At 48.3% G+C, this 21670-nt stretch overlaps 2 protein-coding genes across 2 annotated transcripts; one reads left to right on the forward strand and one right to left on the reverse strand.

Annotated features, from left to right (window-relative positions):
• The first annotated feature begins 421 nt into the window (after nucleotides 1-421).
• On the forward strand, nucleotides 422-1575 carry LOC136509633 (uncharacterized). Its single transcript, XM_066504379.1, has 2 exons — nucleotides 422-660; nucleotides 808-1575. The coding sequence occupies exons 1-2, from the start codon at nucleotides 571-573 to the stop codon at nucleotides 1348-1350; spliced, it is 633 nt and encodes a 210-aa protein (XP_066360476.1). The 5' UTR covers nucleotides 422-570; the 3' UTR covers nucleotides 1351-1575.
• Nucleotides 1576-18107: 16532 nt separating this feature from the next.
• Nucleotides 18108-19903, reverse strand: LOC136508811 (putrescine hydroxycinnamoyltransferase 1-like). The gene is made up of 2 exons (XM_066503590.1): nucleotides 19418-19903; nucleotides 18108-19280 (listed from the first exon to the last, which is right to left on the reverse strand). The coding sequence occupies exons 1-2, from the start codon at nucleotides 19826-19828 to the stop codon at nucleotides 18282-18284; spliced, it is 1410 nt and encodes a 469-aa protein (XP_066359687.1). The 5' UTR covers nucleotides 19829-19903; the 3' UTR covers nucleotides 18108-18281.
• Between the last annotated feature and the right edge of the window lie 1767 nt (nucleotides 19904-21670).

The raw sequence follows: 21670 nt of genomic DNA on the forward strand, positions 1-21670 counted from the left end.
TGGTTCGCCGTACCAGTTGCTTTGGGTCCGTCCGTCCATGTCCATGCATGCACGTGGGCCCCGCGAGTGCATGGGGTGACGAGGTAGAAGAAGATTAAACTGGACTCCTGCAGGCCTGTCTGCTCTGGGAGGGGCACTGCATGCATGCTTACCAAGCCAGTGAGTGACACTGACAGTGTGCCATTAGCCAGGGTGCATACAAGCAGCTGGCCGGGCCTCCTCCTCCTCCTCCTCTCTCTCTCTCTCTCTTCCAGTTGCTTGCCTTTGTTTGCCCTGCCAGAAAGGAGGGGAGGCATGCAAAATTTTATCCCTCCCCTAGTGTCTAGCGAACGGAAAGGCAGCCCCATGGGCGTTGGAGGAGGTGTTTATAAATCCGCTCCCCGTGCCACCCCAAGGTTTCAGAACCACCACAACACCTGCTCCTGCTCTCTCTCTCTTTCAACAGCCTCGTGTGTTGTTCCAGTTCCAGCGCCAGCTCGGCAGTCGGCACTGAAGAATCTGGTGACCGGCCGGGATCGGTAGCCAAGCTCGATCGAGAAAGAACAGAGAGCAGCAGCTATAGCTACGAGGATGATGATGGACAGGCAGCTCGTGAGGCAATGCGACATGGAGGTCATGAAGATGGCCATGCTCAAACACGAAGAAACCTTCAGGCAGCAGGTAAACCACGAAGAAACTTTGGGTTCTTCTTCTTCTTCACACCGTTGCTACTTCTTTCTTTCATCCTGGAAAATGAAGTGTATGAAGTATGAACTGGTACTGATCGATCATGGATCGCCATATTGTTCTTGGCAATCATCCTGTCAGGTCCACGAGCTGCACCGCCTGTACCGCATCCAGAGGGAGCTGATGAGCGACCTGACCCGAGGCGCGCCGGCGCTGATGACCACCCGCCGGCGAGGCAAGCAGCCGCGGCGGGCGCTGAACCTGCAGCTCCCGGCGGACGAGTACATCGTCAGTGCCGACGAGGACGAGGACGCGGACGCCGCCGCCGGCACGGAGCTGGAGCTGACGCTCGCCATCGGCGGGCGCTGCTCATCAGCCGCCGGCCGTCGCAAGAACCACCACAGGAGGAGGCAAGCTGCAGAGCAGCGCGACAACGCCGGTAGTGGCGGCTCCGCCTCCCCGTTCGGGTCCGACTGCTCCGGCTCGAGCGTCCTGTCGTCGTCGCCGCCGTCGTCGGCCGAGTACTACTCCGACGACGGGCCGGCGCCGGCGGTGTTCCACGCACCGCCACCGCCGCCGTGCCAGAGGGCCGTGGCGTTTGACCTTGGAGAAGGCATGATGATGAGGCAGCACGCGCCGTGGCTGCTGCAGTGCCAGCAGTACCTCAGCCTCAGGATGACATGAACCTGCAGCAAGCAGCTCGCCAACCATGTCCATCTATCACATTGTACCAGGTTGCGTTGTGTTGTAGAAGAAGCAGTAGCAGCCACTAGTTTTTTTTTTTAATTTATTTATTTCTTTTGTTTTTGCCTTTTGTGTTTGCTATGTCCTAGGTGGCCAATGGAGTCTGGGAAGGGGATGGTTCTGTCCTAATCCTGATTCCTGAACCGAAGATGTTAATTGATCATGACTAATGAGTGCATCCTGATTGATTAATGATGTTCAGACTAGTGCTAATTCAACTGTGCAAGATTCTTTGTACTCATACAGTTCCATTCGTGGTTGCAAAGGTGGTGACGAAAACAGGGTTTTCATGCAGTAAAAGGTGGTAATAATCAGGCAGTGAAACTGGAAGAGGCAGAGGAACTACAGCTACATGAAAAAGTGAGAGCTCCTAGCCTCCTAGTAGACAGTGTAGTTGTGTAAAAGGGAAGGGGACACCATTTTTTTACTGTGTAAAGTTACAGTTGATGCCGAATAATAGATGTGCTGTTCAAAACATCAAATTAGCTTGGAATCCGGAAATTTTGAGTGGACCACATATTTAGGGAAAAGGAGGGCATCTCTAATGATTGATGACGTCCTGATTGAATTATAGCAGAAGCATAGCAATTTGCATTTGTGCGTGTCAAAAGTAAGGAAAAAGAGATAAGGGCAAGGATAGATATTACACTGCTTTCTGTAAGGCCCCGTTTGAATCATTGGAATTAAATTTATTTTAATAATCATAATTTAGATACATATTAATTAAGCTAATATGGTTGCATATGGATTATATTTGTATATTATTGTTGGCTATACAAGAGAGATACTATACATGTTGTATTTCTACCGTAGGGGAGCGAGTTGAAGAGCGTGTTATAAGTTAAAAAATATAAATATAGAATGATAATCTATAGAATTAATTTACATCTCCCATCCTATGAATTTAAAATAGGCTTATATGCGAACTTTGGAAAGTGGTCGAATGTCAAATTCCAAGCCATATAGTCTAATTTATTAAGTAGATTTTAATTCCTTCAAATGAAAGGCCAAACGGTCCGAGAATTTACAAGAGGCCACTGGATGTTCCGGTGGTGCCAAGGGCAAAAGTGTCAAGATCAAGAAAACATTGGCAGTGCGTGGAATAGAATATTTGACTCATCATCGCGTTATATACCACAAGAAGAAAGAAGCCAAGACTGATTGATAGAGAAAACAAGAGAATGTACTCATGTTTATAGTAAAAGAAATGCAGAAGACAAATTATCCATATTGGAGCGAAAGGAGAGTATTTTTCTCTTCCAGAAGAGTGGCTAGTTCTGTGTTTTATATTTCCCATTCTATTATTTATGAATTCTACAGACATGTTCTGATCGGCAGGCCTATCTCCTCGTGTTGCTTGAAAAAAAGAGAGGACCATGAGTGCATATACTAAGATAAATGTTTTTAATGGTTGAATCCAAAAGAGCCCTTAAGGTACTAGCAACATGTCCATGCGTGAGTTGCAACATACAACTTGTTGCTCAACGATTTATGGTTCGGAGATTTATTCAACAATCGCGTCATCTCTTCCAATACGTCTTGGAATCAAACTTTGTATTGTCACTGGAGATGTGTTGTTCTAACTCGTATGAGTATGAGTCGTGAGTCTACATCACATATGAGATAGGAAAGTGCACGAGTGTATTGCGGAAAGTAAAAAAAAGACGGTTAAAAGAATCATCTTTTCTTCAATACTAGGTATAGATACAAATCAGTTTAGTTAATTAGGTTCCTTGTGGTGAACCTAAAACATGGGTGGCAGTGGTGGATGAATGAGATATGGTGGCACTAGATGGTGTGGATGGGAGGTGTGGCGGCGTTGGATGAGAAGTTGATGGTGGAGAGGGCTAGACCGATTCGCCGGATGGGGTGCCACAGCAGAAGGATTGGAGCGCGAGTGAGTTGAGTTGGTGGCAGGAGAAGGTTTTGGCCTATGGCCGCGCGCTTGGAAACCAATAAAATGTTCGATGGCACAACACACATGTATTAGGGTTCTGCCTTTTTACATAGGATCTTGATGTATTTTATATGGAAATATTACATTGAGGCGCCAATGTGGCAAGCAATGGGTTCATGGCCTCGAGAAAAACATAAAATCCCTAGACAATGTAAAGTTTTTCTATTGTTATGAAATGCAGGGACACAAATATTTCCCTAGGACAATTCTCCAACAATAGGGAAAGGAGATAATCTTAGGGGAACAAGCATATTCTAGTAGCATTAGTCACCCAGTCACATATTTAGGCAAGGTTGCTGGACTATGAATTTATCAAGATATGGAATTTATGAACTCGCTAAGGATAGTGGCCAAGGGCAAGCAGTAGCATGGGTCGAGCCGAGGGCGATAGCGTGGGTGAGCAGTGGCGGCAGTGCAAGCCTAGCGCGGGTCATGAACGGGTCTAGCTGAGGACGATGCACAAGCTGAGGGCAGTGGCATAGGCGAGCGGCAGCAGTGGCGTGGGCTAGTGCGAGTCGAGACCAAGGGCGACGGTGCGGGTGCATGGTGACATGGGCGAGTGGTGGCGGCATGGGTGTCTGAGGCCGAGGGCGATGGTGCAGACGAGCAATGCCAATGAACATGGCATTGTGAGTGTTGAGAACAAACCGCAAGGATGATGAAAGGAAAATAGTGGATGACACATGGGGCCCACTTGCTAGACACATAATCTCACATCCAAAAAGAAACAAGAAACATGAATGGACTCGACCCACCCGATCAAATCTGAAATAGGTTCATTCCATCAAAAAAAAAAAAAAATCAGCGATATATAGATCCAATCCATCCACAAAAAACAGAACCAAACACATGCTAACCTTCCTCGCAAATTCCAATCTAACACGTTTTTCCGGTCCCATCCTGATACGAAATCCATGACTCATATATAGCCATATAGCGTCGGTGTGGCCATGATCTGGTGTCTCAGAAAATGGTGGCAAAATGGAAGAACAGTAGTATCACAGCTGCTGCCTGCTGCCTGCTAGCGCGGCCCTGTTCAGCTGGCTGAAAAAACAGCTGATGCTGATTTGTTGTGAGAAAAAAACACTATTATTTCGCTGAAACGGTACGACTGATAAGTTCAAGCGAACAGGGCCGCATGTTTTAGCATGTCTTTCCTGCTTTTTCAATCCGGTGGACAATTGTCCTTGAAAGAGTTTAATATGGAGCCAACAAGCTTTGCTGTATTGATCTCTCTGTGTTTTATACAAGTACAAGGCAGTGGAACTGCCGGCGCGAGGCGCGTCTGCGGGCCGAGCGCACGGACGCGGAGCCACGACGTGGGCGACATCGTGGCTGACTAGCGCGTAACCGCGGCGACAGCAGAGCGGGAAAGAAACCTCAGCTAGCCTATCCAAAGTAATACAAATTACACACTTTATCACCCCCCGCAGTCTGATGAGTCGTAGGCGTGACACAAAGACTGTCCCTGAAAGCCTCGAAGGTCTTCGTCGTAATGATGTCGGCATACTGATCGCCCGTCGGCACATGTAGAACGCGTAGCTCACCAGCCTGCACCCGTTCGCGCACGAAATGGATGTCGAGTTCGATGTGCTTCGTTCTCTTGTGATGCACTGGATTCGCAGACATGTAGACAGCCGATACATTGTCACAGAACGCGACAGTAGCCTTTAGAATGGGGTAGTGAAGTTCGCTGAGAAGTTGCCGTAGCCAAATACACTCGGCGGCGGCATTGGCCACAGCGCGGTATTCTGCCTCCGCGCTGGATCGCGACACGGTGGGCTGTCGCTTGGACGACCACGACACCAAGGAGTCGCCAAGGAACACGCAGAAGCCAGACGTTGAGCGTCGAGTGTCGGGGTACCCAGCCCAATCCGCGTCGGAGTACGCTGTGACGTCGAGGTTCGGTGAGGCGCGGAGCAGGAGGCCGTGCGACGTCGTGCCGCGGACGTAGCGCAAGATCCGCTTCAGCTGTGCCCAATGTTGCTGGCGCGGATCATGCATGTAGAGGCATGCTTGTTGCACGGCGAAGGCGAGGTCCGGCCGTGTCACTGTCAGGTACTGCAGGGCGCCGGCGATTCTGCGGTATGACGTCGCGTCTGGCACAGAGGGTCCATCGGAGGAAAGCTTGCCTTTCCCGTCGATCGGCGTCGTGGCGGCCTTGCAGTTGGACATGCCCGCGCGCTGAAGAATATCCTCGGCATACCGGCTCTGGGAGAGGTAGAAGCCGGCCGCCGTGCGCTGGACATCGATGCCGAGGAAGAAGCACAGGTCGCCCATGTCTTTGACAGCGAACTCGGAGCGGAGGGCGTGGACGATCTGGTGCAGCAGCGAAGAGCTCGATGCAGTGATGACCATGTCGTCGACGTAGAGGAGGAGGTAGGCGACGTCGGATCCTCGGCGAAGAACGAAAAGGGAGGAGTCGGATCGAGTCGCCTGGAAGCCGAGACGAACGACGTATGTCGCGAACCGAGTGAACCATGCCCGTGGCGCCTGGCGAAGACCATACAAGGATTTGTCGAGGCGACAGACGGCCTGAGGACGCTCAGCATCCACGAAGCCAATGGGTTGCTGGCACAACACAAATTCATCGAGATGTCCGTGGAGAAAAGCATTCGAGACATCGAGTTGCCGAGTCGGCCACTGCTTGGAGGCAGCGATGGTCAGCACTGTGCGCACGGTGGCCGGTTTGACGACCGGCGTGAAGGTCTCCTTGAAATCGACCCCGGCGCGCTGTGTAAAGCCGCGTACCACCCATCTCGCCTTGTACCGCTCAAGAGAGCCGTCTGGATTGAGTTTGTGCTTGAAAACCCATTTACCCGAGATGATGTGCGCACCAGGTGGCTTGTCAACCAGACGCCATGTCCGGTTTGCTTGCAAGGCGGAGAACTCAACCTCCATGGCACCGCGCCAATTGGGATCACGCAAAGCTTCCCGAGCGGATGAAGGGATCGGTGAGATAGGAGCGGTGGTTGCAGCCATGGCGTATCGAGGATTGGGCTTGAAAACACCGGCACGAGCACGAGTGACCATAGGATGTGCGGGAGGTGGAGGTGGTGTGGGCGGTGGTGCTGGTGCGGTGGAACTCTGGGGCGAACAGGAGCTGGCAGACCTAGGGTCGGGCTGCACATCGGCCATGTCAGGTGAATTTGGAGGCTGTGTGGGCGCTGAGCGTACCACAGGGGACGAGGCGATGCTGGGCTCAAAGACGCGACGGCGTTTCGGCTGGGCATCCGGCAGATGCACTGGACCGTCTTCCAAGGCGACCGAGGAAGGCGACGTCGTGGGCACGGATGGCGGCCGGAATGGAAACACAGTTTCGTCGAACACCACATGACGAGAAGTAATGACGCGACGGCTGGCAAGGTCAAAGCACCGATAGCCGCGGTGGTCAGATGGGTAGCCCAGAAGAACACACGCGCTGGAGCGAGCACTCAGCTTGTGCGGTGCGATGGCTATTTGGTTGGGAAAACATAAACAACCGAAGACCCGAAGGTGGCTGTATGATGGTGGAGCACCCAGAAGACGCTCGAAGGGTGTGATCGGTGCCGTGGCGTGGCACGGACACCGATTGAGTAGATGAGTGGCAGTAGCGAGAGCTTCAGCCCAGAAAGGAAAAGGCAGGCCTGCGTGAAGAAGAAGACTGCGCACACAGTCGTTAAGTGTGCGTATGATCCGCTCGGCTTTGCCGTTTTGCGCTGAACTGTATGGGCAAGAAAGGCGGAAGCTGATGCCGTGTGCGGCAAAATGCTGACGGACTACAATGTTATCAAATTCCTTGCCGTTGTCGATTTGGAAGGAAATGAGTGGCAACTGAAATTGTGTCAGGACATAGGCATGGAATGAAATCAGACATTGAGCAACTTCAGATTTGGCACGTAAAGGAAATGTCCAAATGAAGTGAGTACAAGCATCAATTAAAACCAAATAGTATTTGAAGCCGGAGTTGCTCGGAACAGGCGAGGTCCAAACATCACCGTGTACAAGCTGGAAAGGAACATAACAAACTGAAGAAGAGGGAGAGAAAGGAAGACGGACATGCTTGCCAAGCTGACAGGACTGGCAAGTATGAGCTACTGTCTTTGTACAGGTAAACTCGAACTGATGAAGAGTACGTTGGAGGGAGTCCCGGCCAGGATGCCCGAGACGTTGATGCCACAGATCAGCGGAGGTAGAGCTGGACAGCAGTGCCAGTGCAGATGGAGGCCGAAGAGGATAGAGCTCGCCGTCACTGTTACATCGGAGCATCTTCGTGCGAGTAGGTAGATCCTTGATAGAAAAACCGAAGGGATCAAACTCGACAGAAACGTTGTTATCGCGAGTGAAAGAACGAACAGATATGAGATTTTAACAAGATCGGGGGAAATAAGAACATTGTGCAGATGAAAGGGAGTGCCAGGAATTACAGAGTTGGCACTGTGGGTGACGGGCATGGAAGTCCCATTGCCAACGGTGATGGGTGCAGAATGAAGAAGGGGGCGGGCAGAAGAAAATGTACCGGAGCCCGAAGCCATGTGAGAAGTGGCGCCTGTGTCCAAGAACCACTCGGATGCTTGAGGTCCAGCGACTGGCACATTGGCGGTGGCCAGAGCAGCGAGGAGCGCCTGCTGATTCCACACATCAAAGGAAGAAGAGGCCGGGGCGGGTGCTGGTGCCAGCGGTGCAGAGCCGGCGAGGTAAGCCTGCTGAGGAGAAGCGTCGGGTCGAGGGCCGAGGACGCCAGCGCCAGGAACACGGAACGGCATTGGCCATGCTTGAACCATGCCGGTCCAGGGGTTGAAGCCGGGAACCCATGGCGAGGGTGGGCGGTTGCCACCGGTTCCGCCCTGGTTGGCGTGGCCGCCGCCGCTGTGGCCACCAGAGGAGTTGTTGCCGCGGCCACGGCGTTTCTTGTTGCCGCGGTTGTCAGGCCGCGTGCCAGCGCCCGCAGTTGGTTGGCTAAACCGAGGGACGCCGACATCGGCGTGAGCAGGAGGCTGTGCAGCAGGCGGACGAGGGGCACCGGTCGCCAGGAGGGCCTGGTGAGACGCCATCCGGGCGTGCTCCTTGTCGTAGCGCTCCTCAAGAAGAAGATAGGACCGCGCCGAAAGGAAGGTGTGGGGAGGTTGCTTGGAGGTGATAACAGGGATGACATGACGGTATTTGGGATTGAGCCCGCGAAGCATGTTGAGTACCTGGCTCGTCTCACGGACGGGCTGCCCGACGTCGCGGAGCGCGTCGGCGAGCGACTTCAGGCGACTGCAATACTCGTGGACGGACATGTCGCCCTGGTAGATGTTGCGGTACTCAGCCTCCAGGTACACAGCTCGATGTAGCTCGTTGTCGCGGAACTCGTTCTCGACCGCACGCCAAACGGAGTAAGCAGTGTTGCGCGGTCGGCGAACGACGTCGAGCACGTCGGTGGAGATGGTGAGGAAGATCCAGTTGACAAGGCATTGATCGATCACACGCCACTCAGCGTTGTGGCGCTGGGCGGAGGTGGGGGAAACAGCGATGTGGGAGCCGAGGCCGAATTTGCCGACGACGCTGTCGAAGAACGTGCGCCATTGAGCATAGTTCGGATTGGTGAGATCTAGAACGATGGGGACGTGGGACTTGATGTTGATGGTTTGAAGAACCGAGGCAGGAGGAGTCACGACGGGAACATCATCGTCGAGATCGCTGGACGAGGTGGAGGAAGAAAGATGAGGGGAAACAGGAGGGGAGGTTTCCTGATCGGAGAAGAGAGGATTGGAGTTCATGCCGTTCATGGCGTCCATGGTGGGGCAGCGGAGAGAAGATGGGCGGCGAGAGGCTAAGCAGGATCACACCGCGCTCTCTGATACCATGAAAGAGTTTAATATGGAGCCAACAAGCTTTGCTGTATTGATCTCTCTGTGTTTTATACAAGTACAAGGCAGTGGAACTGCCGGCGCGAGGCGCGTCTGCGGGCCGAGCGCACGGACGCGGAGCCACGACGTGGGCGACATCGTGGCTGACTAGCGCGTAACCGCGGCGACAGCAGAGCGGGAAAGAAACCTCAGCTAGCCTATCCAAAGTAATACAAATTACACACTTTATCAGTCCTGTTGCCCGCTTGGACAACAATTCTTCAAGATTCGCGGCTTTGAGATAAATCAAATCTTTGCCGATCGATCAGATCCACCTTTTCTGCTGCTCGTCGCATTATCGATCAGCTGAAAGCGCAAGCAGGAGATTATATATCTGATGATTCGCTCCGCTGCCGGTACTCGTCGCACTTTTGTTTGTCCTTTTTCAGTCACAAAAAAATTTTGGTTGCATAAACCTATCGTGAACGTAAAGGGAATATCTCCGCGACTGGAATGAGAGGGAATCCATGGTTTGGTGTTTTGTTTGGTTCACCTGTGGTAAAAACACTGACGAGAGTGCCAACTGTTGCTGCTCAAATCGGGCGTAATCGATCCACCGAAGCACAGAATTGGTTACCCTGCTATCGGATCTCGGTCGGTGATGGTGAAGCAAATAGAAACCGTTGTTAAATGCTCGAACCAAACAGCTCCTACGGAGAAAGTGCAAATGTCAGTCACGGAGGAAGGAGAGGCACCTCATTATCTTTTGAGAGGAATATAAGAAAAGGCACTTTTTTTTTGAAATCATAATAAATGGCACTTTCTTTTTCTAGAGAACAAACAAAGTTAGAGAAGGTATTATTGCACTGGAAGTGCCCCCAATTAAAATATTGGGCCGGGGGTCGGTTCGGTCCTAGTGGGCCGGGAACCTGCAGACAAGAAGAAACAGAGGCCGAGCTCACAGCAAGGCTACATATGCAGCATATGTTTCATCTATGCCACATACGTGTACACACAACCCTTTTTAAAATTTTGGGATGTAGCATATGTTGCAAGGGTTGTGTGTACACGTATGTTGCAAGCTTCTATTCTCAATGTTTCATCTATTTTCCAGACATATGCTGCAAGTGTGTTTGTTTGGATGTTGCATATGTTTCACACATATGTTGCAAGTGTTTTTTCTAGATGTTGCGTATGTTTTTGCAATAGTTTCAAGTGTTTTTTCAGGTGCTTTTGCAAGTGTTTCACATGCATGTCTGAAGTGTTTAATCTGCCTCCAGACGTATGTTGCATGTGTTGCATCTGAATGTTTAAGAAGTAGATCGGGTGTTGCATCTCCCTCTTCGCCTTTTGCTGCCTCCTCCTCCCGGCGCCGGTTAGGCATCTGCCATCCTCCCCCTCTTCTTGATGCTGGTGACGTTTGGGGCGACGCGGGCCCCACTTGGACACGCGAAAATAGCACGAGAAAAGTACTGCAAACGTGGGCGTCTGTCCGTGCGAACGTCCTGGCGCTAGCAAGCTCGTAATGTGAGGCTAGGTGGAAATCGCCCAAGCAAGCCAGGTTCAGGAAGCCTAAGAGCAAGTATAATAGCAGACTGTAAGCTGGCTAAATGCTGATGTGGAGGAGAGAGGAGAGAGAGCATAAGCGGGCTGTAAGCTTATAGCCGGCTTCGGCACAAGAACAAAGAAAATTTTTGAGAAAGACAAGTGGACCATGTATTAATAGTGATGGGCTAACTACTATATGAGTGGGCTGAGAGAAGGCTGCAAAGAAACCTTACCGCCATCAGCCAGTTGTATTATTAGCCTTGCTCTAATACGAGGAACTTCATTCGGTCCGGACTCCGGAGTGGATTAACTGAGTCCCGCCTGCGTGCGGTACTAATGGTGTATTTGGTTTGAGGAATGATGTGGTCCATCATCTTCTCACTCCTCGCTTTTTGTATTTGGTTTGCGGAATGAAATGAGTTGATTCATCACTATCTCATTTCTCACAAGCTAATAATTAATATATGCATGAGAAATAAGTTGATTCTATCAAAATTTATGGGATAAACTCATGATACATCACCTCACGAAGCAAACCAAATACCCCATATGTGGCCGCTGGCCGCGTAACGAAACATCACGCTTTGTAAGTTGTAACCGAACAAGCTACTCCAACTTGTCCTCTATTCTTCGTCTATCTCTAGCTCTTCTATGCTCCTTCCTTTTTTTTCCCTCTACTACGCCAAGAGGGTTGTTAACACCCAAGGCCAGATTTTTTTTTGTTCATTTATTATCCTTTTGGTTTTACATTTTACAGGTGGCACACAGGCATGTCGTAGGCTCATACCTACACAAGGCTGGAATCCTTCCGATGGAACTGATGGCTGATTTCCAATCAGATGGTGCCCGTGGGGACCGTGAGCCGCGCCGGCGGACCAAGATCACCCACCAGGTCGTTTTCAATGGGAACGTGGTAGATGCGCCGATCGGCCTGACAAGCATCGACGACACGACGTCTCCGATTCCGAGGACCTCCTGGGGGCTCTTGCCCGTGCGCACCAGCGCGTACGCCACTCCACTCCGCCTCGTCCGCACCGCGGCCACGTGCGAGCAGTGGTCCCGGCCGGGTGATCGGCCGCGCCGGCTTCCTCCGCCGCGTCTGCTGCCCCCTCCACGCGCCGACGCCGTACGTGCTTGGCCACTACCACGTCGTCGTGGAGCCTGGACGGCCGCAGCCTCTTCATTCCAACCCCCGAGGCCCCGACGCTGGCAACCGCGGCTCCATTGGCTTCCTGTCGTGCAGTCAGCCCCGGGTGGTCTTTGACAGAGCCGGCGGCGTGGCGATCAGCGATTCACCGACAGCCGCGGTAGCCTCCGATCCTCGACGTTGTAGGAATATGGTGATCCTACGTTTAAGTTACTGCCTCCCGTTCATTTTAGCTGGCGCACACGTATATTAAGATTTAAACTTTAAAAACTTTGACTAATAATTAAGCTAATAATCCAAAAAAATTCTCTTTTTTTTATACATAGGTCCTCGATTCGACATTGCAAAAAGGACTGCGTGCCCTTCTAGTAAATAGTTCAAACTATTTTATAGATATGAGTGCTCTATATCTGATAAATTCTATACTAGCTATTTCCCGTTTAAAGCATTTCGAGACTAATACTGATGTAGTTGTAGAAAGAGTACCCCTTTTTATCCAGACTTCAAGCAGTTTAGCTTTAACCGTGTTAATGGTCTCACATTATTGGTCTACAGAGAATCAAAGTAAATTTACCAATGAATCGTGAAATGCTATGGTTCTTCCATATGATTTCTGGAGTTATTCAGAAGTAATTCGTCGAGATCGTGCACTGTAACACCCCGGTGTTATGCAAGCATTTAGGCACTGCAAATCATGCATATTATGCATCATCAAGCATCCTAATCATACATGTCTAATCATGTAAATAATAACTGAAACAATGCTTTGAAACATGCTCGTGAAACATGAATGTTGCATACACTTATTTAGAGTTATTTTTGCCCTAATTATGCTTGCTAGGTTAATAAAACATGTTTGGCTATAATTATAAATCATCTAGAATTATTTAGCACAATTTTTGGAGCAAAGTTTGTATTCAAACTTTTGACAAAATATGCTTTTGAAATTATTATTGAAAAGGGTCAAAAATCCTCTCTATTTAGCTTTTACTTCCCAATTCAAAATCTATGCAAAAATTTTAGTTGGCCCCTAAAGCAAAGTTGTAGAGGATTAAATTCTAAGCAACTTTTATTTTGGGCCATTTTCAAAAGAAGTCATTTTCTTGCTCAAAATGGTACTTGAAAACTGATATTTGAAAATTCATTGAAAATGGAATTAGAAAAATTGTTTATCTCTTTTAACGGGCCGCCGCCTCACTTCTGGCCCATCAGCCGAAGTCGGCCCAGTGCTCCTCACCACGCCCGCGCCTTCGCCTCGGCCCAGCTCGCTCGCCACGGCCCAGCCCACGCCCGCGCGCTGTCTTCTCCCCCCCCCCCCCCCCCCCCCGCGCGCGGACGCGTCCGACCGCGTGAGGCATGCCGCGCCGCGTGGCGAGCGCATGCCGGCGACGCTGGCCGGGTGGCGTCCCGTGGCCCCCGCGAGCACGCGCCTCGCCCGTTTTTAAGCCCCAGCAGCTCTGCTTCTCCCAGCATTCCCCATTTTCCTCTCCCGTGCTACATCTCTCCCTCGTCCCGCACTGAGCTCTGCTCGCGCCGCCCTCGCCACCGCAGCTCCGCCGGCGAAATTGGCCACCGGTGGTCCACCGTCGCCCACAATCGCGCGCACGTCACTCCGTCTCGCTCTCCGACACCCGGTGCTCGCTGCAGGGTCACCGTTTGAGCAAGGTAAAGCTACCTTAAGCGGTTTCGTCGCCGTTGGTCATGGCGCCGTCGCACTTGACCTCGCCGTGGAAAGGGCTTCTCCGTTCCTTCTCTATCCCCTTGAGTCACCTGCTCGTGTTCGCCATCTTCTTGAGGACCCAGCGCGCGCTCCTTCTTGCCCGGTCATGGCTGGCAACGGCCGTCGGCCCGCTGGCAGCTGCCGCACCGCCATGGCGCCTGGAACGCCGGCGTGGCGTGGCCGTCTCGCCTCAGACCTTGCTGGGCCAGGTCGGCCTTGGGCCGGAGACCCAAGCCGGGCCGTCACCCCTTCCCTCCGCTCGGTTACTCAGGCCGAAAGCGGCCGTGGGCTAGTCGTTCTCATGGGCCGGCCCAGTAGTAATAGGAAAGATGTTTTCGGTTTTTCTTTTATTATTTGGGAAGAGAAATACTTTGGAAAATGTTTGTGTACTCATTTTTGCTCCAAAAATGGTGAAATAAATTTTGTTGTGATCCTCATGACTAGATCTAGGGTTTAAAAATATTGCATGTCAGTTTGGTGACACTTTTCTATGGAGTTTTATTTAATCATTGAAATTGTTGTTTTCTTAAGAAAGGCATAATAAATTATAGAAAGATCAGGAAAATATGATTTCCAAGTTTGTTACTCTTCTTGTGTAATGTACTTTCTAGGAAAAAATATATGCCATGCATGTCCTGTAGAAAAATTATGAGGTGTAGTTCAAGTGCCTTTAATGGCTGATTTTTGTTATTTTTGCTAGAGAGCAAAATTTGTATAAAACATGCATGTGATAATTTTTGTACAGAGATTATTTACTATTTAGAACCTAGGAAAAATACTAAATCTGTTGTTTGACACTTTTCATAATACAAAGTATTTTCATGCTCATGTTTAGGTCCAAGCTTGTTATTTTTGTGTAGGCTAATCCACTTATCCAAATGCCATAAAAATTTGATGGTAAACTACTTAGGATAGTACTGTGCTATGGTAATTTTCTAAGATTTTTCTATGCTATAAAAATAGATGTTGCTATTCAAACCTATTATTAATTAGGGTTTAATCAAATGTTGCTTTATGCATGATTAAGAAATTAGTGAAGCTTTGGTGTATCCTTGAAGCATTTAATGAGATGTGTTGACTTAGCATGTTAGTAGTAGAAGAGAATGCAGTAGATGACATGTGCTTGTAGTACATGTTCTTGGATGATGTTGACTACCTTGCATGCAAGCATATTCATTGTGTTCATTTCATCCGATGAACCTTTTGCATAAGCACTTACGCACCTGCATCATACAGGATCGCAAACCGAGAGCCCGGTCGTCATATCCGAGGAGCCTGAGGAGCAGCTCGAGGTGCAGCCGCAAGAAGTGACCGAAGCAGACGAGGAGGACGTTGAGGAACTCCCAGAGTGCCCCGATCACCGCCCGAGCTCCTTCGAGAGAGGCAAGTCCCGGAGCATTTTTCTCCCCGGTTTGCGATTATTAATTAATGCTTTACTTTAATTAATGCATTACATTTAGGAATTGTTTGCAACCGTTGCTGCATTATACCTTGTCTACCTTTGTTATACTATATCCTTGTTACCCTGGTATCCGCAGTCGAGTCAATGCTTAGCTGGCTTAGACCGGTAGAAGTCGGGTGATTTCCTGTCACCTACGAGCTATAGGTGGTTACCTGGATCTGCTTGGATAACTATGTAGTCATGGTACAACTAAGTGTTAATTTAAAGTTGAGACCGGACGGAGACTTACAGGGTTTTGGACTATAGTGCTTTTCCGTCTGTGTCGATTAAGGACCGACCGTTGTTGGGCCTCAGGTCATGTTGAACGCATGCCTTATATTTAGCTGGCCGAATAACGTACCTTTCGACCGCGAAGCTGGGAGATTATTCGGGCCGAGTAGATTGCCCGCAGCGCACTATACCGGAGCAGGTGTGGTAGGACACGGGGGCGCGATGATAAGACCGAAAGGCAGTCGGTCGGCCCCCGGGTACATGTGGTTCCTGGCAAACTCGAGATTTTTCCTGGATAGTTGACTCGGTGATCGATACCTCACTTTAGCGAGTGAGTGAGGTTTGTGTAAGGAATAAATTACCAGTTGGTTAATAATCGATTCGAATCGCCATCGTTCACTGGATAGTGAACACTTGACTTGAGTTACTTCATCATAGTAATGTTGATGGAACACTTGGACAGTTATAATGGATATGCCATTATGGAAGTTGTTAATGATCATTGGTTATCATTATTTACTTAATCACATGCTTGCTCTAGTATAGGTGCAAATATAGTCGACAGGTTAATAATAATTAATTTGACAATAATGCTTTTGGAAAGGTTCTTGAAATGCTAAAAATGTCCTTTTTGCAAATGAGTCAGCTATCCTACTATAAAGCCCTTCATAATCCTTGGTGTCACTTTATTTTCGGTTATGTCGGGTAAGTCTAGCTGAGTACATTCTCGTACTCAGGGTTTTATTTCCACTTGTTGCAGATGGACAGATGTATTACGGTTACTGTATCAACTGCCTTTATCCTGCGATGGGTGATGCTTAGGACCATGGGCATGGTCATTCCTTACGTCTCATCTAATGCTTTTGGTTGGAGATGATCATTAGCTGGCACTGTACTTGAACTCCGTGTGAGTGTGTGTGGTTTTGAACAAATGGCTTCCGCTACTTTTATTTGAACTCGGTTTGTAATAACTATGTTTAAACTCTGATGTACCGGTGGTGCGAACTTTTATGTAATATGTGATGGTGACCGCTAAACTTATTACGATCTTGGCTGGTATGTGAGTTGGTTTGAAATCCTTCGTGATTTCACGGACTACCGGGTTATACGGGCTTAAGTTGGCTAAATCGTCTGCTCTGGCGGGTGATTTTCTTACTTAATTTCGTATAATTGGTCAGTTCTGTTACATGCACCTTTTCTTATTTATAAAAAATACTAAAAATATTCACTATTATAGTATAAACTTTATATATGATTAGATTTGTAAGGAATTATACTATCCAATGATTATAAGTTTATAAGCATAAATAATATAATATAAAGCAAATGAATGGTCAAAGTGTAATCTAACAGACCGTGTCATTCTAACTTGCGTCAGATAAAATAGATCGGAGTGAGTATTTGTGAACCGAAAAGAACCAAGGATCATGGAATGATTTTGAAACTAGACGTTGAAACAGCTTACAATGGGGCGATGAGGTGGGATATCTTATAGGAAGAAGTGATTGGAAGAGGTTTTCCACAAAAAGTGGATCAATTAGGTTATGCGGACTGTCAAAGGAGGACATGTATGCATCATTTTTTCACGTAACCATGTGGCAGAGTCATCTTTGTGTTGCTTCTGGATCCATGCCTTAGACCAAGAATGTTACATGCAACTAATAATTCTTTCTTGTCCATATCAACATAGGGCGAAACTACAGATGCTTGTTGCAAGATTTCAAAATGTGTTTTCATGGGAACATTGTAGTCATGAACACGGACAGACTTCTCCCCAATTCCCTTTCCTTCTATCCTTTTCTCATGCCGTGACACAGGAACACCAAGTCCATTGTGACCCAAATATTGAATGCAGAACTCTAGTGCTTTCTCTGTTGACCATCCTTCTGACATGTACCCCTCAGACCTGTATCTATTTCGATCATACTTCCTCAGAACACTCATTAACCGCTCAAATGGAAACATCTTGTGCAAGAAAAATGGGCCCAAGTTGTTGTATTTGGGCGACAAGGTGAGCAATGAGATGCACCCCGACATATTGAAATATGTTGGTAGGAAATGCATCTTGAGCCAATTCATTGTAACTATGGATTAGATTATCCTATAGCCTTTTTAAGGATCATTGGATCTACAACCTTGTGTGAGGTCGTATTAAAAAATGAGCACAACTTTTATGGTCGACTCCCATATCTTCAACTATAGAACACCCTTGATTGCAAAAAAAGAAATTGTGTCATGAGGATGCCGCAATCGTGGGCCTTATGCTTCATGCAGCTCATGTTGATTTTTTTTTCACAAGTTTTATTATGCGCCCCCCCCCCCCCCCCCCCCCCCCCAATAGTGAACCTGTGGCGGTGGATTGCATGCGATTTTATGGCTGGGGAACTTCGGCAGACGGTGGCAGCACTCTGCTGAGGCGTTGAATTATATTCAACGAGCTAGGGTAGAATAGAATAGTGTGTGTATACGGGCCTATTTGGCATAGCTTACAATAGCTTCGTGAGCTATTGTGAGCTGTTTTTTTTTGCTAAACACATTTTTCTTTCCTCCTCTCACAGTGAAATGAGTTGGAATAAAGCTAAAAAAAAGTAGCTTATCCCAACTCTCTTCCTCATTTCTCTCTCTCATCCATGTACCAAGCTGTTTTGCCAAATATTTTTTTTCAAAACAACTTAGCTTCACCTAAAAAATCGCTCATGAAGCTGTTTTCTAAAAAAAAACAGCTTTACTAGTGAAGCTAAGCTGTGCCAAACGAGGCTTATATATAGGTAATGGAAAAAAATCCGGTTTCAGCCTTCTTCTAGGCAGAAGAAGCATCAGTCGGAACCTTATTTGTAAATATATCTATGAAACAGAGTATTATACCTTTAAATAAACACCGACTGTTCTTTTGAAAACGTAGCATATAGACCAATTATTTTTATTCTAATTCGAGTATGCGGATGTGTAATATCCAATATAGAGCCACAATATGACGAAGGTACCTTTGGGGACATAAATCGATATCTTTCTTGTTTCTAAAGTTCTGTATGTTTGACCACACGCGCATCTTGTTCTTGAGCACCATCTATTTGCGATGGCAGGGAATAATGCTTGAGCCCCACGTAGAACAGCTCCTTGAACCTGGACAGTGTCTGTGGCTCCATAGTAACGACGACGTTGAGTCGGCCATCGCCGTCTGGGCTAGGCACAAGGTAAAGGAGGTTGCTCTTGCTGTGGATGGCCCGGCCGGCAAACGACGGCCGGCCCCAGCCGAAGTCCACGTCGGTGACGGACAGCCCAATCCAGCTCACGACGAGCAAGTCATTGTCGGTGATGACCCACGGCCCCTCGTACACTCCCCCCGGAGCGTCGTCGTTCATGGCGAGCTCCAAGTAGTCCGCCAGCGACCGTATGTACTCGTCGCTCAGTCGAGCAGCCGAGGCGGTGACCTTGTCGGCGACGGCGTCGAGTGGGCTCGAGACGATGTCCTTCACCTTGGTGACCGTCGTTGACGTAAGGGCGATGGCGTTGCCGAAGAAGACCCTTGGGAGAGGAGGACACATGCGCGAGCGCAGGCAACCCACCCCGTATATCTGAGAGTCCTCCGCCGTTCCACTAAGGCCTTTTGCCTTGCATGAGCACTGCCACACATGCGCCACCACTGCGCTGTAAGTGGAGACCTTCTTGCCGGTGCCGGCGCTGGCGGCGCCGGCAGCGCCTTTGAGCGCCTCGACTTGGTTCTTGGAAATGGGGAAGACAGCAGTGTCGAAAGGCACGTTCTCGTCGTACGTCTTCGACGGCGCGCCGGCGCTGCCATGGCGCGGGTATTCGGGGTGCTGGAAGCGCACTGCCGGCGGCGAACGTCCGCGGAGCAGCGTGCGGTCGAGGCATGGCTGCAACGACGTGGCCGCCTCGCTGTCACCCCTCGCAATGGCAGCCCACATCTGCATGAAGTCGCCACCTGCGCGGCCGTCACACACCGTGTGGTGGATTGCCGTGCCGAGGCACACCCCACCACACTCGAAGAACGTCACCTGCGATGATGCGTGGTGGACAACTGGGACGACGTCAGCGGGCGTTGCGAGCTACGCTACGCCGTCGCCGGAAGGGAATATATTATATATATATAATGCTTGCGCCGTTGCATGCATGCTGCGGCGAGAGGCGTCACCTGGAACATGGCCAAGACGCCGGCGTGGTCGCCGGCTTCGGCCATCGGGACAAGCATCTGCCGCAGCTCCTCCGACGGGACGGGGTTTCCCAACTTGTCGAGGGTGGCGTCCGTGCGGGCGGTGACGAAGAGTACCCCGTCGCCGGTGCAGTGGATGTCGGGGCGGCCAGTGCTGTCCGATCCGAGGCGGCCAGCGAGGGGATAGAAGGGAACAAGCGCCTTGGACAGAGCTGCCTTCAGCTTCAGGATGTCCGGCGAGAAGGCGTCCGAGCCGGAACAGGCGCGGTACAAGTAAACCAGGGGAGTGTGGGTCCTGCTCTGGACGAGGTCGAAGATGGAGAGCCAAAGCCGGTGCTTGGGCGTCGCCTCGCCGGGCGTCACCATGCAGGACTCGAGTATCTCCACTGCCATCGGACGAAGCTGCGACCGATCGATTGGTGGATGCAGGTTGCAGGGGCTGATCTATCTGTCCCCCCAAATCCCATTTTTTATAAATCCTAACTTAAATAAGGGGCTAACGCCTACTAGATGCGAATAGTATTCGAAGATGACAAACACCTTATCTTGATGGTACTCAGACAAATTAATGATGGCCGTTCAAAACACTAGTATACAATTCTTTTTGAAACCCACTAGTATACTAGCCCTCGTCCTCACATTATCCCGAATGCCGTTATCCGCCCCCACCTTATCCCTGAAAAAGGAAAGGTCCAAATTACCGTTCGAGTTCATGTTTACTTTAATTGGATCTCTAACTATTTTAGCTGATCTAATTTATCCTTTAACAAGATTTATCTTTTTTTTTCTTTCACATACAAGTTGAATTTTGATTTCAATTCTTTAAGATAATAGACAATACTAAATAATTAACGAGCCAAGCAACATTGGTTGATAAAGAATTGGCATAAAGAAGTTTACCTTTAGTGGCTATACATGTGTCGATATATATATTTTTATTTATATCAAACCATCGGTAAAGCTAAGACTCTTTATCTTGATGATACTCACCCACCCAAATGATGGTGGCATCAAGACACTAGTACACATTTTTATTTAGACACAACTAGCCCTCTATTCTTGATTTGTCCCTCATCTTATCCGGACCATTTTAGAGCATCTCCAGCAGTCACACAATATATCTCCAGTAAATTGCTAATGGGTCTGCCCCAATATGATTTGTAGGATTATTAGGGAAGATTTTCTTTTGTAACATCCCAATATATGAATCCCAATATATAACCTGGCTTAATTGGCCCATTTTTATTTATTTTCTGCCGCCATATTGATGGTGCTCAAATAGATGGTGCTCAAGAACAAGATGCGCGCGTGGTCAAACATACAGAACTTTAGTAACAACAAAGATAACATAGTAATTATCGTAACTCAAAGTGGCTACAGAATAAGTTATTCTGTAGCCAGCTACAGGATAGTAGTTCTATATATATATATATATATATATATATATATATATATATATATATATATATATATATATATATATATATCCATTTCTGTCCCAAAGGTAGCTTCATTATATTGTGGTTTTTTATACTGGATATTACACATAGACATACTCGTATTATACGTGTATTACAATAAAAATAATTGGTCTCTATATGCTACGTTTCAAAAACAGTCGATCGGTGTTTATTTAAAGGTACAATACTTTGTTTCATAGATATATCTACAAATAAAGTTTCGACTGACGCCTCTCTTCTTAGAAGAAGGCTGAAACCAAAAATTTTCCATTATCCAAATACACACACTATTCTATTCTACCCCTTTGCGTTGAGTATAATTAAAAGGGGCAATGCTACGGTCGCCCACAGATTGCCGGCCACAAACTTGTGAAAAATCACTAAGGGCCCGTTTAGATCTCTGGAATTGAATTCATTCTAATAATTACATTTTATAAATAGAATAATTAAGCTAATATAGTTGTATATGGAATATATTTGTATATTTATTGTTAGGCACACAAGGGACATTATATGTTGCATTTCTATTGTAGGGAAGTGAGTTGAAGAGTGTGCTATAAGTTAGAGAGTAGAATTATAGCATAGTGATCTATAGAATCCATTTTTATCTTCCACCCTATAAATTTGAGATAGACTTATTTGGGAGCTTGGAAATGTTATGGAATGTCAAATTCAAAACTAAATAGCCTAATCCATTAAGTAGATTTCAATTCCTCCAAAATGATGGGATCCAAACGGCCCTAAGCGAAAAACCTTGTTAATCATGCCATCGTCT

Source organism: Miscanthus floridulus, chromosome 15, assembly GCF_019320115.1.
Source record: "Miscanthus floridulus cultivar M001 chromosome 15, ASM1932011v1, whole genome shotgun sequence".
NCBI classification, from domain to species: Eukaryota; Viridiplantae; Streptophyta; class Magnoliopsida; order Poales; family Poaceae; genus Miscanthus; species Miscanthus floridulus.

Bases quoted from the DNA above. Each gene is read 5' to 3' on its own strand.
- LOC136509633 (XM_066504379.1), top strand. From the start codon at position 571: ATGATGATGGACAGGCAGCTCGTGAGGCAATGCGACATGGAGGTCATG. The intron at 661-807 runs GTAAACCACGAA...TCATCCTGTCAG, and splicing joins AAGAAACCTTCAGGCAGCAG to GTCCACGAGCTGCACCGCCT.
- LOC136508811 (XM_066503590.1), bottom strand. From the start codon at position 19,828: ATGGCAGTGGAGATACTCGAGTCCTGCATGGTGACGCCCGGCGAGGCG. The intron at 19,281-19,417 runs GTGACGCCTCTC...GCATCATCGCAG, and splicing joins GCGTCTTGGCCATGTTCCAG to GTGACGTTCTTCGAGTGTGG.